Source organism: Eublepharis macularius, chromosome 1 (genome assembly GCF_028583425.1).
Source record: "Eublepharis macularius isolate TG4126 chromosome 1, MPM_Emac_v1.0, whole genome shotgun sequence".
NCBI classification, from domain to species: domain Eukaryota; kingdom Metazoa; phylum Chordata; class Lepidosauria; order Squamata; family Eublepharidae; genus Eublepharis; species Eublepharis macularius.
In genome coordinates this window covers 217,067,456-217,081,872 of record NC_072790.1, presented here as the reverse complement: position 1 = coordinate 217,081,872, position 14,417 = coordinate 217,067,456, and the positions used below count along the sequence as shown (strand labels likewise).

The 14,417-nt window shown below is 41.0% G+C and overlaps 1 protein-coding gene across 2 annotated transcripts in view; it reads left to right on the top strand.

Annotated features, from left to right (window-relative positions):
• Nucleotides 1-14,417, top strand: part of USP34 (ubiquitin specific peptidase 34) — a 133,325-nt gene that overhangs the window by 50,004 nt on the left and 68,904 nt on the right. For both annotated transcript variants that reach the window (XM_054987582.1, XM_054987579.1), the window contains exons 15-23: nt 2,171-2,799; nt 3,917-4,131; nt 6,508-6,623; nt 6,705-6,832; nt 7,832-7,921; nt 8,729-8,824; nt 12,627-12,709; nt 13,653-13,807; nt 13,904-14,017. In XM_054987582.1, coding sequence (XP_054843557.1) covers nt 2,171-2,799; nt 3,917-4,131; nt 6,508-6,623; nt 6,705-6,832; nt 7,832-7,921; nt 8,729-8,824; nt 12,627-12,709; nt 13,653-13,807; nt 13,904-14,017 — 1,626 coding nt within the window. The remainder of the gene's footprint in view (nt 1-2,170; nt 2,800-3,916; nt 4,132-6,507; nt 6,624-6,704; nt 6,833-7,831; nt 7,922-8,728; nt 8,825-12,626; nt 12,710-13,652; nt 13,808-13,903; nt 14,018-14,417) is intronic.

Sequence of the window (14,417 nt, the reverse complement as noted above, 5' to 3'; positions counted from 1 at the left end):
TCATCTGCTACATAATCATTTTAACTGGAAATGCCAGGGATTGAACTGGGGACCTTTGTGCAATGCAAAAATTCTACCACTAAACCAGGATCCCTCCCCAGAAACAGCAAGTATTGATTGGCACACCTTGGGCTTTTTAGATTGTAACTTTATTGGCACTGCTTGGTTGAGCACTTTCAGAGGATGAAAATAGACAATACCATGTGTTAGGTTTGGAAGAAAGAGAAGCAGACGTGTAGGTTTGACTGCTGACATGCACTGGACTACTAAAACAACTCTAAAAAAATTAGTGCCAAAAAAACTTCTAGTTGTGTAATGTTACTTAAGAGAGAGAGAGAGAGAGAGAGAGAGATTTCTAGTCCTGTCTTTCTCCTTGTGCATGTGGGACTTAAGGAAGGTAACAGTTACATAACAATAATAGTAGTTATATTTTCAAATGCTAGTTTTTTGAAATACACACCTGTATTGACCCAGAGACTCTTATCCCCCATCTCTGATAGCTTTCCAAGCCCCTCAGGACCCCTAGGAGCTTCTAAGAGCTCTGGTCGTTTGTTTTGAAGCACCCCGGCTTCCTCAATTCCTTTGAATGTGTGTACCTCCTTGGCAAACAATACTGTACACAGGCAGGTAAAATATTGTAGTTTATTTTAAAAAAGAGCCCAGGAGCATATGCAAGGCAGAAACCTCTCTTAAAAGCATTTAGACAGGGCAAGAAAACAACAGCTTGCTCTCTTAGCTATGTTCTAGCTAGCTAAACTACTACTGAGTGTCTGACTAAGTATACTCTTAGTTGGTTCCAAAGTTAGTCAATCTTATCAAAGTCCATCCATGCCAGCTTACCCTAGGCATCCTGGAAGTGGCATGGAGCTGAGAAGCTCTCTCTCACATTGCAGTTGGTTAGCAGTAGCAACAAGGCAGAAACTGGTAAAGTGCCTAGAGACAAAAAGCTTTTTGAAATCTGGAGGGGCATCTGCCCACTCACAGGAACCAATCAGGGCTCACTCACTTAACTGGACATAATAGCACGTGGAAGTTTAGGGAGTATGGCTAGAGCTGAGCTCAGCCCCAGGCTTCACCCTTCTCAAGGCTACTTCTCACAGGAAGAAAGCAGTCCACAGGTGCAAGTAATTATCAGAGCTGGGGACTTTCCAGTAAACATGCCTAGTAAGAAATTTGCAGGACGTGAGGTCTGAACCAAAGTTTCAAACTTAGTCCTCTGTCTTAGATGGTGTTTGTAAGGACCAGATGGCCTGGTCCGCCTTACAACACCTGCTCACACATGCACACACAGGTATAAAATATGGAGCAGATTCCCATGCTCAGATGGATTTTAGAAGCAGAAAAATTACACAAATATTGTCCAAATATCAGAGGAATTGAACTAGGAAGAGGAAGAATGAGAAAGGACTTGTAGAATCAAGTACACAGGATCATTAAGATTACAGACTGAATAAAGAGATGGGGAACAGGGGAGGATGATTGCTGAAATCCCATATTTTAAGTATTTGAAGTCCTACTTGGCTCCTTTCTGGCTTTGGAGATTTCCCCATGTACTGCCACTCTATTCAGTTTTTCTCTACAGACCAAAGTACAGCAAGTCTTTTACAGATGGAAGTTTTTTATGTTGTACGTGCGGCATTCCATTCCGGGTTCTGCGGCACTGCCGTATGTACATAGTCTCTCTTCAGGTGGTTTGCCATTGCCTGCTTCTGCATAGCAACCCTAAACTTCCTTGGCAGTCTCCCATCCAAGTACTAAGCAGGGCTGACCCTGTTTCGCTTCAGAGCTCTAATTGGGCTCACCTGGGCTATCCAGGTCAGGGCCATGTATACCTAGGCAATTGTATGTTGTATACACTAAGCTAAGCTTTGGGGAACACAGTGAGCAGCTAGTGGAAGGCAAGAATGATTTCTAAGATCCAACTCATGTCACTTTGAATCGCGGTCTAAATTAATACTGTACGTGTGCAACACACACAAAGATAAAGCTATTTAATGTATAATTAGTAAAACAAAACATTAAGGTACAAGTTGATGTTTAGATTAATTTTATAGGCTTTATTAGAGCAATAAATATCTATAAAAGTTGGCTTTTTCTCATAACATGACTTTGAACATCTTTTAAAGGAAGAAGTACAGTGTATCTAATTATCTTTTAAAAATGGTTATAGGAATCTATGCAGGGAAGTTCTGATGAGACAGCTAATAGTGGTGAAGATGGCAGCAGTGGGCCGGGTAGCAGCAGTGGCCACAGTGATGGATCCAGCAATGAGGCAAACTCCAGCCATGCAAGCCAGTCTGCAGGGAGTCCTGGCAGTGAGGTGCAGTCAGAAGACATTGCAGACATTGAAGCACTCAAAGAAGAGGAGGAAGAGGAAGATGAAGACAGGGGTCATAATTCCCAGAAAAATGGCCGGAGCACAGAGATAAGAAGCAGAAAATTGGAAGCTCAGTCAGGGATTTGTTTGGGGGACTCACAGGGGGCAGCGGAAAGGAGTGGTGTAAGCAATGGAACAGGAAAGGACCACGTTTTTAATACTGATTCTGTGCCACCAGTGGATAATAGAATTAGAATGCTAGACCCTTGCTCACATGCAGAGGACACAGAACATGATATGACAGGGGAAATGAGCACAGCACATATATCACAAGGCTCTCAAGATTCTTGTATAACACATACGGGGGACTTCCTTGGAGAAGCTATTGGAAATGAATTATTCAACTGTCGACAGTTTATTGGGCCACAGCATCACCACCACCACCACCACCATCACCACCACCACCATCATCATCATGAAGGGTAAGTTATTTGCTGACCTGTGAATACACTCTGCTGAAACAGAATCTATGCCTAGAAAAGCTAGGCTTTGTGACCTTAATAAATTACACAGAACAGTTGATAGCTGCATATATATAATATATATAGTTTATATTGAATCATTCATTCTGCTTCTGTATACTGGCCTGCTGTTCCGAGTCTGGCATCCAGAAGGCAGACAAGGTAGTGTTGTTCAGTCCAAGGTTGGGGTTCCAGCAGTCAGGCAAGGCAGGGTTAGTTGGTCCGAGATCAGGCGTTCAGGAATCAGGCAAGGTAAAGTGAGTGGCTTAAAGGTAATCCATCCCAGCTGTCTGGGCTAGTTTAATAGCCCCAGACCTAAGGGACGTCTGCAGCCAGCCGCTCAGGAAGGATCCTGCAACTGTTACTCGTCATCATCCGAGAGCAGCTAGCACCAGGCCTGGAGACACGCACTTTGCTGTCTTCCTTGTAGTTCAGTTCTCAGACTCCGTCAGTGGGGCTCTAAGGGTGGAGGTGATGCTGGAGGACTGAGGCTGGCTAACAGAATTTCACCTGCTAGATCAGGCCTGGAGGGTGTTGGTAGTTCTGCCTCAACTGTTGGTGTGACTCATGATTAGCCAGCAGTTCATTCTCTTGTGGGTCAGCTTCTGTTAGCTCAAGGCTGGCTGCACTCCTCTTCACCTGAGGAGTCCTCGCTATCACTGAGCCTTGGCTGACTCATGACATTCTGTTAATCATGGGCAGGTGTAAGAATATATAGTACCATGTTGTTCTTGTTCGTACACAGCTACCCACATGAATCATAGTTGGGCAGTTATTCATGTAAACCTTAATAGTTTGTGAGAGTAAGGTATGAAGTAAGGACAGGTTACAGTTTGCAGTACTTAGAGCTAAACAGGCTTACTGGCTCCTCATTGTATTTAAAAAAAATTCAATATCATTGCAGCTAAAAGCTAGACTTTGTCCTTACAGGTTTTTTAAAATATTTGACTGTTACGAAGAACATGTACTCAAATTATACTTGGTTGTTTCATACATCAGCTTTGTATTATGATCCAGAGAAAGGTTTCCCAATTTCTGAGCAATATAAATCTTCTCCTCCTTTGCCTGTATCTTTCAGACATATGGTTGACGACATGCTAAGTGCTGATGATGTCAGTTGTAGCAGTTCCCAAGTCAGTGCAAAATCAGAGAAAAATATGGCAGATTTTGATGGAGAGGAATCTGGCTGTGAAGAAGAGCTTGTACAGATAAATTCACATGCTGAACTAACGTCTCACCTCCAACAGCACCTTCCAAATCTTGCCTCCATTTATCATGAACATCTCAGTCAAGGTAAGGGCCAGGAAAGGGAAGGACAGCATACCATGTTTTAAAATCAGGTGGCCCCTTCAAAGAGGATATGAAAGAGAATTAAACAATGTCTATGCTAGAGAGAAGTATATGTACTTAAGAATCAGCTGCCCTGGTGGTTACTTGATTCCTGATCTGATAACAGACTGAGAACAAAGCTGCATTGCCCCAGATGTAGCCAAGGAAAAGGTTGTGTTCACTGCCTTCCATAGCCAAGAGGTGTACCCGTCTGCAGATGTTCTACTCGTGGTTCTAAGTTGCCCAGCTTTTTATTGGTCTTAATCTTTTATCAGCAGCTGGCATACAGAAATTTGATAAAAGTTTTCCAACCAATGTCAGAAACAACTTCACTTACACAATATCTTTGTGTCGAGCGCTATTGAAAGCAGAGGAGCAGGGCAAGGGAAAACATGTGGCCACTCTACAGAGTTCCCCCAAAGCTATATTTAAAGTGTGGCTATATTAAAATGATTGGGGGAATGCTGTAAACAGGAGAAAGCCAGCCTTCTTTGACTATTGTTGCTGTCAAACATTTTTTATTTCTGTAGGACTAGAATAATGGAAAGTAAATCAGAGCTCTGAAGCCTGTAAGGAACTGAACTAGCCTTTATAAAGGCTGATAATAAATCATTGGGTCTGCAGAACTTGGCTGACCCTTGGGTACTCTACTACCTGTGGTGTAACCCAGCTGTGAAGATTCTCTTGTGACTTCCAATCAGTAAAGCTCTGTAAAAGCTCCCTCTAGTGGTTGATTGCATCCAGTCTTGTTCACAGAATAACCATGGATTATTATTATTAATATTATTTGCTGCAAGAATCCCCCCTTTTTTTTCTCTCTTTTTGGTAGAAATTTCATTTCCAAAGTTGCTTCTAGTCTCTGACTCCTAAACATAAATACCCGAGGGCAAAATTACCCTGGAAATTCACTGAACCACATGATTGTTCTCGGATTGTTAAAAGTAAATTGGATGCAGTCTACTGTACTTGCCAAAAAAATGTGTTGCTGTACTTTTGTGGCACGAGATGGTGCTTGTAAGAAGCAGGTGATGTCTGGGGTAGGATCATACTTTTAAGTCTCCAAAATCAGATGTGCTGTAGTTCCCCGGCCAAAGTCCTACGTGTGTACACAATCTGGGAGTTTTAATTTTTAGAGATCTCTCTTCTGGTTTGGGTCAACAGAAGGAGACTCATCAAGAAGCTACTCTTGGGTCAGAATTTGTCAAGTAAGAGATTAATCCTTTGCTGTTTCCTCCAGGTTTTTTTTTTTATATATAGACTTGATTTTGGATCCTGAGCTGAATGAATGTGTTCTGTTGTGGAAGTCCTGAAGCATTTCATGGGCGACTGCAGGTGCAGTTGAGCCTACGGTTCCATGCATTTGAGTATCATTGAAACCATGAACTCCTTTGCAGCCATATGATCTTATATACTGATCTTTGGGGATATAAGGAATCCAGGTGCCCACACAGTTCTGTCACAAGCAGGAATTTTCCCGTTCACTTCAGTGGAATGTGCCAATGTAAAGGACACAAAGGAATGCTCAAAACTATCTCTTCCAGTGAATAGGGAAAGTCAAGTTGTTGTTATATTTTCAAGCACAAAATTGGGTCTCGATCTGATATTTTCTTTGAAGATGGGAAGACCTGCTTTGTGTGTGTGAATTGGTTGTCCATCAAGTTACCTTACAATTGGTGGTGATTTTTTTGTAAGCCACAATATTTCATATAATAATCTTACCATGGTACCCTTGTTCTATACCAGAAAAAGACCAAAAATACAGAAGTAGTGCTTTCCCTCCATGTAGTTAATCACATATTCATAATAAGCTGGGCAGGAGAACTCCAACATTGCTATAATATAGAAGCTCATTAAACACCAGATGAGCTCCTAGAGCTGTGCTGGTGGAAGATAAGTTTACATAATTTCCTGAATCTTGCCAAAGATGACATCTAGAGGACTTACACACCTGTGCTGGCAAACTATCCCAAATGGCCAGTACTACAGAAATGGGTTTAAATCACAGAGAGTGATCCTCCTGAAAGGAGGGGATCTCTAGCAGAAGACAGTAAGTTAACCTAAGCTAGTGACTCAGTGGGGCTATATTAAGAATTGTAGTATTATGCAAAGAAGAAAAGTGTGGTTTTTGTGCCATAAGTGGCGAAGAAATCACAATTCATCCTTTAATACATTTTATTAACTGCATGTGTTTGTACCCTCCACCCCACAGATGGTTTTAATGAGTGAATTGTTTCAGTTTATAGGGTGGGTATATGTTTAGCTATTAATGATAGCTGTGCATGGACAAAGTCAATTCAGGATACACTTCCGTAATTTTAATAATACCTGTCTTTTGCTCAGGGCCAGCAGTTCATAAGCACCAGTACAACAGCAACGCAGTGACAGATATTAACTTGGATAATGTTTGTAAGAAGGGAAATACTCTTTTATGGGATCTGGTCCAGGATGAAGATGCAGTAAGTTAAATATCACACAAGAATATTTGTCAAAGGAAATGTAATAATAATTGTCAATAACTTTTCTTTTACTTGTTCTAGATTCATCTCTCTGAAGGTTTGATAAATGAAGCAGAGAAGCTTCTGTGTTCATTAGTGTGTTGGTTTACTGATAGACAGATTCGAATGAGATTCATTGAAGGCTGTCTAGAAAATTTAGCAAATAACAGGTAAAGAAGCATGAGTTACAGTTTGTGTTTGTTTACCGGACAGCTTGTGTTTGTATGCAAGTGTAAAAAAGTGCTTATCTGCAAGTTGACATATGATACGTATATTCCTGAAAACCTGCAAAGGGTGTTTGACAACTGTGGGCCAAATCTGGCCCTTGAGAAGTAATGTCTAGTCCTAGCTTCCTCAAGTGGGGCTGTGGCTCAGTGATAGAGCATCTGTTGTGCATGCAGAAGATTCCAGGTTTGAAACCTGGCACTTCCAGTTTAAAAGGATCAGGAGTAGGTGATGTGAAAGACGTCAGAGACCTTGAAGAGCTGCTGCCAGTCTGAGTAGGCTGTACTGGCTTTAATAGATGAGTGGTCTGACAGTGTAAGGCAGTTTCATGTGTTGAAAGAAGCACTTGCCCACCCTGACCTTCATCCTGAAAGGGTGCTTAAGCAGGAGACAAAATTGGGCACATAAAGTTTGAGTGCATCCTAGAGCCCTCCATACCGTTTCAAAATTTTCTGGGGCGCACTGACTTTTACAGAGGTAGCAGCAGCAGCCACCTCCACACAGACCACCTTCAAGAGAACCTGCTACACTGTATAAAGTAGAAATGCGCTGTAGGGCCCTTTGTGACAGTATAAAGAGCATTTCAGCTTTGCCTGCCTTATCGTCTCAACTTGACTTTCTTCTTGCTTTTCTTCTTACTGTCCAACAAATCTGTTCACATGCTGAAGAAACATCAATATTTTGTTCAAAATATAATTCCTGGAAATTTAATCTGCTCCATTTTCACAATGCGGTGGCATGGTGATTGACTGTCACTGCCTTCATATTCTTATTCACTTCAGGCTTGTCCAGGTAGCCATGTAGCTGAACATACAGCCGTGTGGAGAAAAACTGTTTTTTGTCAACTTAGCCACATGTGAAAAAATTCTTATTTAAAGATGTTTAAAAAATATATACCTGCAATTTGAAATGTCACTATGGTCACTTTTTTTGTCTCTTCTTAGATCAGTGGTGGTTTCTCTTCGTCTTCTTCCAAAATTATTTGGTACCTTTCAACAGTTTGGTAGCAGTTATGATACACATTGGATAACAATGTAAGTATAATTCCCCCTGTACGAGCAAAAGAAGATGATTGCTAAGGGTCTGGTGGTCAGGTACCAGCTCTTCCACATCTTAGTATGTGCAAAACAGTAACACCATATTTCCATTCAAGTGTTCTTTTTTCCATTTCCATAAATTACTGCATGCTAAACTGCATGCACTACAAACAAGCCCATCCCTTTGCAGCTGGTGTGAAGTAAAGGCTGGGTCCATGTACCTGATTCCCATCCCAAAGCATCAGCTTTGGTTGTGTACTGCAACAGGTCAGCTCCTTGAATAAGGGGTTGTTTTTTCTGAAAATACATACAGCCTAAATGTCATTATCAGCTGCTTCATGCACCATGGAGTTCCTTATGTTACCTTTGCAGCAAAAGAAGGCGCAATGCTATAACAGTTCTGATGCCAAGGTAACATCAGGGGGTGCCATAAGGGAAACGTTGAGAGCTTTGCTTTTCTAAATTGTATTGATTTTAAACTCTTTTATAAAATTAAGTAAAACCGTCATGGGTGGCAATATTGATAGAAAGGTGGAGTAGGACTGCTCTAGATAAATAACCATGCAGATGTGCATGGGTCTTCCTGAAGCTGTTGCCATATAAGATAGTGAACATTGGGATAGTTCTGAAACGTATCAGATTTCTGAGGAGACCTTGAGCTGAGAAATGTTATAAGGAATTTTAGAATGCCTTCTAGATAACTTTAAAAAAGAAAAGAAAGACTACTCGCATTGTTGGTTTCTGTGGTGAGTTTTCTCCAGTGCATCCTCCTGATGTGAAATCCTTTCTCTCAAATTGGAACAGGTGGGCTGAAAAAGAACTTAACATGATGAAGCTCTTCTTTGATAATTTGGTACACTACATTCAGGCTGTCAGGGAAGGACAACATAAGCATGCATTGTAAGTATGATGTTTCTGGAGTCCTTTGGCTATTCATGGCTGTTTTCAACCTGTTGTGCATGTATTTTTCTGATCCCTTTAAAATCCATTTCCATGTGGTCAAAAGGACAACATAAACATACATTGTAAGTGGTCAGAACCGACTTGTTAAAGAAGAAGATACACTTCTGCTCAGCCTTTGCTGATGCCCATCTGCTGCCCAGTGCCTTTTTTTACCCACACTAGCGCTTCTGGTGAGTGAAAAGGGATGGCTGTAAGGAACTGTGCCTGTTCTTCCCGTATGTAGTCTTACCCCTAAGACTGTCCTCTGACTCCAGCAGCAGAACAATGATCGTTTAGTGAAAGATTGAGACAAGGAAACAAGCATTTCCTATTATCAGTCTCAGGACCTCAGAGGGTCAAATAATTTACCAAATGTAATAGACAACCAAATGCTAATCCCCAGGTGCAAAAAGTGCTGTTGCCTTCTTTAAAGATCACTTGGGCCACTAAATTTAAAGATCACTTGAGTCACTAAATGCTGCATTTTTCACACATTCCTGTGGTGGAGAAGCCAAGAGTTGGGGGAAAGGCCCCAAAGTTACTGTTTTGTGTGCACAACCTAGCCTGTTCACCAAAGTGGTAGCATCTCAACACAGCTCAGATGGAAGTCACAGCACCAAATCTGAAAGGGGATTTATTTTAGAGAACTCTATATGCCAGTTCAACCCCCCCCCCCCCCCGCCTTTCAGCCAATAATCTTACAAAGAATTAAGACACCAAAACAGTGATCGATAAAGAGAAATAGGTTTTATTGTTTGCGAATAAAACTCAGACATATATAGCCTCTCTTCTAGCTCATATGTATCAAGACCAGTTACATCAAAGAATCTTGTATACCTTGACACTAATTGTTTACAGAATAAAAGATCAAAAAGGTTAATACAAACATCCCTTCAGAATGATGCGTTTCCCAGAATACTTGGCTCCTGAGAAGCTTGGGTGACAAATGAATTATACAAACATTTGAAAAGCTGGAGCAATATTTTTCTTATACTTCTGGGAAAAAGCTAACCCAAGGTTAAATCTTAATCATAATAGGCAAAGCAAGAGGATGCTTATACTTTGCTCAGTGACCCTTCTCACCCACCTGAGACCTAGGTGACCTGCAGGATATCTCAGGAGGAAGAATTGTGACACTATTTGTGTGCTTTTAGCTTGAACGTACGCTCATAACAAGAATTTTGGGAAGAGGTCTAAAAAATCCTTTTAACATTTAGCCAAAATACGTGACCATTTTGGTGTGTGAGATGAAAAGGAAGTCCAGAAATAGTGGCCAAGGGTAGGGACTCCAGAGATGAGTGGAGATGTAGGCCCGTTTCTAGAGGAGCCCCTGATAGGTTGAGTGAACCAGACACACACACACCCGACTCCTATGTCTGAATGCTGATAACAGCCATTCTAAACCCCCTAGGCAGAAGGAAGGCACCTATTCATTTAGTTGTGAGACTTTTCAGCCTCTGGGTTCTCTGAGGCTGTACCCATGTGCAACACAGGTTTAAATAAAATCTTCAGTTTATTGATTAGAGTGTTGCTAGGCGTAAAGCACTCAAGTTCAGGCAATAGATATGAAAACAAATAAAACCTTTCTGTTACTATTTAAATACTGCCTGACTAAAAGATACAAAGTTTGCTACGTATGCATCTCTGGTTAGCTTCTTAACTGGAGGTTTCTCACCCATTCATTTAGCAGAGGAGTCCATTTCCATGCCATGCAACATAAGGTATCCTGAGATGATGAGGGGCATGGAACCAGTAGCTTCTCTCTCACACGATGGTAAAAGAATGATAGTTAGAGAAGGGAACAGGGTGAGTTGAGAAGCCATTTTTTCAGGACTCCAGGCATCTCCCTACCAACTAACAACCAATCAGGGCTTACAACAGTATTGCTAGCCTTCAAGACTTGGTTTTTTTTCCATAAAAGACAAGGGAAGGGGGCAAGACTCTTCCCAGTGCTGTTTTGGCATTTAGGGAGAACTCCTTAGGGCCTAGCCCACCAGCAACCACTGGGCTACTTGCTACCATGCAGCATGCATGACTTACTGAGGCCCAACTGCCTGCTACTGTTCAGCAGCTATCCCCTGAAAGCCAGACTAGGATTTGGGAGATCCAGGTTTGAATCACACTCTGTCACGACAGCTCATTAGGTGACCTTGGGTCAGTCACACGTTCTTAAGAGAGTTGTTATGAGGATAAAATGGAGGAGATGAGAAAAAGGTACGCTGCTTTGGGTTCCCATTGCGGGGAAAGGCAAGGAATAAATTAAGCCAATAAATAATAAATGTAGCTATAGATTGGTGAGTAGATGGGAAGGAGAAAAAGGAAGCAAAGAAAAGTGATGGTTATTGTCAGGAGGGGGGGGGGGAGAAGAAATCGTGTAGGAAGGGAATACAAGGGAAAGAGACACCACCCCTACGAGTCCTTGTAGGTTCCCTACTGCTCAACTGGGCCCAGCCAGCACTGCTCAAGTGGCCAGAGTTTTCCCAGGGAAAGGCTGCCGGGGGAGGGAGGGAAGGAAAGCTGAAGATTGGGGATGCTGGTAAAGATAGGTTGGCTAGTGGTGAGAAGGAAGTAGGAAAAAGGGGAGAGTCTGTGGAGGCTGCCAGGAAAGAGAAAAAGGAAATAGTGGAGGAAGGGAAATGAGATTCTCTCTGCAAGTCCTTGTAGGTTCCACCTCTTGTGGAAATTGTTTTAATGTACACTAGTACAGGAATGTTACATAGGTACATTAAAAAATCCCACTGTTAATGTCTGGGGGGGTCTCACAAAAACCCCTTGCTCTAATGCATTTGCTCCTTAAAAGCTGAATAATTTAGACACGTGCACTAGTGGTTAATACTTTCTTGTCTTACTTTCTATGCTAACATAGGGTAATATGGTACGGCTAAACATGAACGTTTTTAATTGTGTTGGGGTTACTCACTGATTGCCTTAAATGGCATCTAAATGGCACTGGTGCCTTTTTATTGCAATCCTTGCATTTTAAAAAACTGAAAATGCTAACAAATGATTGGCCACTTGGAGAAGAAAGGTGGATACAGACTTCAGTCTTGCTTGCTGTTTTTGTTTTACTATAGTCCCTGTGGTCTGTCATTTGTGTAATCTATATCAAGTTATTTTGAATCTGCATTGTTCCTTAAGTATAGAAGTGTTTTGCTAGTCCAACTCTTTTGTGAGAATCCCAGCAACCCTAGAGACCCTAGAAAGAGGACTATGTAGACTATGTTCTGTCTTCTGCTGGCTACCTCTCTTAGAAGAATATGCAGAATAAGCCACAAACAGAGGGTGGGATTGCCAACTGCCTGGAAAAAATGTCCTGTTCCTTTAATAGAGGTTTAATGGGATGTTATGTACCAGGCAATGCTATGTAACTTAATGCCATGAGCTTCAGCTTCTCTTTTCTACACATTAAACTTCTGTTAAAGGAACAAGACATTTTTTCTCCTTCAGGTTTTTGGCAGCCCTCTTAAGGGAGGAAATACAGGAGTCAGTTGTATATTAAATGTGCAGGAGGATGAAGCAGTAGGAAGAATTACTATGGAATGGATCCAGACTAAATCTTCCAGTGTCAGAATGTCCTGCCAGTCCCAGCCTAGTGAACTCCATGAAATGCTTTTCCTGGGGAACAGCAGACCTTGAGGAATAATTTGAGGTGGGGTATGCAGAAGGAAGGGGGAATCAGCAGAAATGGCCTGTTTAGTCTTGTGTGACCTAAAATAATTGAAAATACTAAAAAAAAAAAACCCTTTCTCTTCAATTACAGGTACAGCCACAGTGCAGAAGTTCAAGTACGCCTTCAGTTTTTGACATGTGTCTTTTCAACTCTGGGATCACCAGATCACTTCAGTATGTTCTTGTCATACCAGTTTTAAAAAGTTATTTTTTTGTGAATCTCTGTAATAGTCATAATAGAAGTATCAGTTAAATATCCACCAGATAGATAAACAAATATAGCTACAACAAGGAACGATACGGACGGCATTTTGAAGAAACTGTTCTTTTGAAGCTCCAGGAAGGCATGCTGCAGTGATTGTGTAGGGCTATTCAGCACGTAATTTCTTCTAAATAGCCCGGATATGTTTTAATTCAGACAGCAACTTAGATCAAATAAGGGCTGGTATGGGACCAATAAGTGTATATGTTGAATAACTATATGTTGCAGGCTTGGTTTAGGTAGAGGTTAATTGTCTTTCACCAAGACATTTGGGTGTAGAATATGCAATGCAGCTTATAGTAAGAAAAATACAGCATAAGAGGCAAAAATGCAGGAAGCCAATATGTGGGAAAGCATTTATTCCCCTCAAGCAGACTTTTGAGCTGGTTAATGTGCATAGAAAGAAGTCAATTAGCTGTTCCAGTCTTTTTTTTTCCATTGAGGAGCATTTAGACATGTCTGAAGTGGCCGTCTTTCTGCACATGGAAGGTTAACATGTTGAAAGGGGTGTTTTAACATAGTTTTCTCCTTGAAGGGCTATCCTTCCATATGCAGAGTTCATACATGTGTGGGAGGTTTATTCCCCATGGAGTACTTAAAAACAGACATCTGTCTGCTTCCTGAGATGGTAGAATCCAAGAGGGACTGTTACAGCATTTTTTTTCATAATTAACATTCTCCTCTGTGCCTTGTAGCTAAATCTGCAAACTTCAAAATGATAGTATCTTATTGTTACTACTCTTAGAGTGACTAGTAGCAGTTAGGTCATACCAGATCATCATGAAAAAACTGCAGAGGTCTGTTTTCACTAGGCCCAAGCTTATGATGTTAATTATGTGTTTTAATGATCTCTAGGGTTGAGTCTGGAACAAGTAGACATTTTGTGGCACTGTTTAGTAGAAGATTCTGAATGCTATGATGATGCACTACACTGGTTTTTAAATCAAGTACGAAGCAAAGACCAGCATGCCATGGGAATGGAAACCTACAAACATCTTTTTTTAGAAAAGGTAGAAGGAAAATGTACCTATTTAATATGTAAGCTTAGTGTTTCTATTTTAAAACACGCTTGAACTTTTTTTCCTTTCTGTACTAAACTTTTTTAGATGCCCCAGCTAAAGCCTGAAACAATTAGTATGACTGGATTAAATTTATTTCAACATTTATGCAATTTGGCACGATTGGCTACCAGTGCATACGATGGTGGCTCAAACTCAGAGGTAAGCAAGGATATTGTTACAGTTTTCTTCATTTCTAAGATTTAAAGTAATCTTCAATTAGTTGTGAAAAAGGCTGTAATGTGATAGTATTTACTGAGTAGTACTAATTAATACTTATAGCCTTATTCTCTTGCTATGAGGTCTGTTTAGCAAATAGTAATGAGAAGGTTTTTATTTGAAAGTGAATTAGAGCCATTCATTGCTTGAAGATAGGAATAAGAGAAGGGACTGGGGATGCTAATGTTTTTCCTTAAAGGTAAAGGAGCTTGGTTGCCTTCTTTCAGAAACGAACCTATATCTTCCTTTATGTTTCTGCTGGTCACATAGAATATTGGTGAATGGGCATAAGGTTCTCTTGATCTTTGTGCAAAGCTGGATAATAGAAAGTTCAGAGGAAATA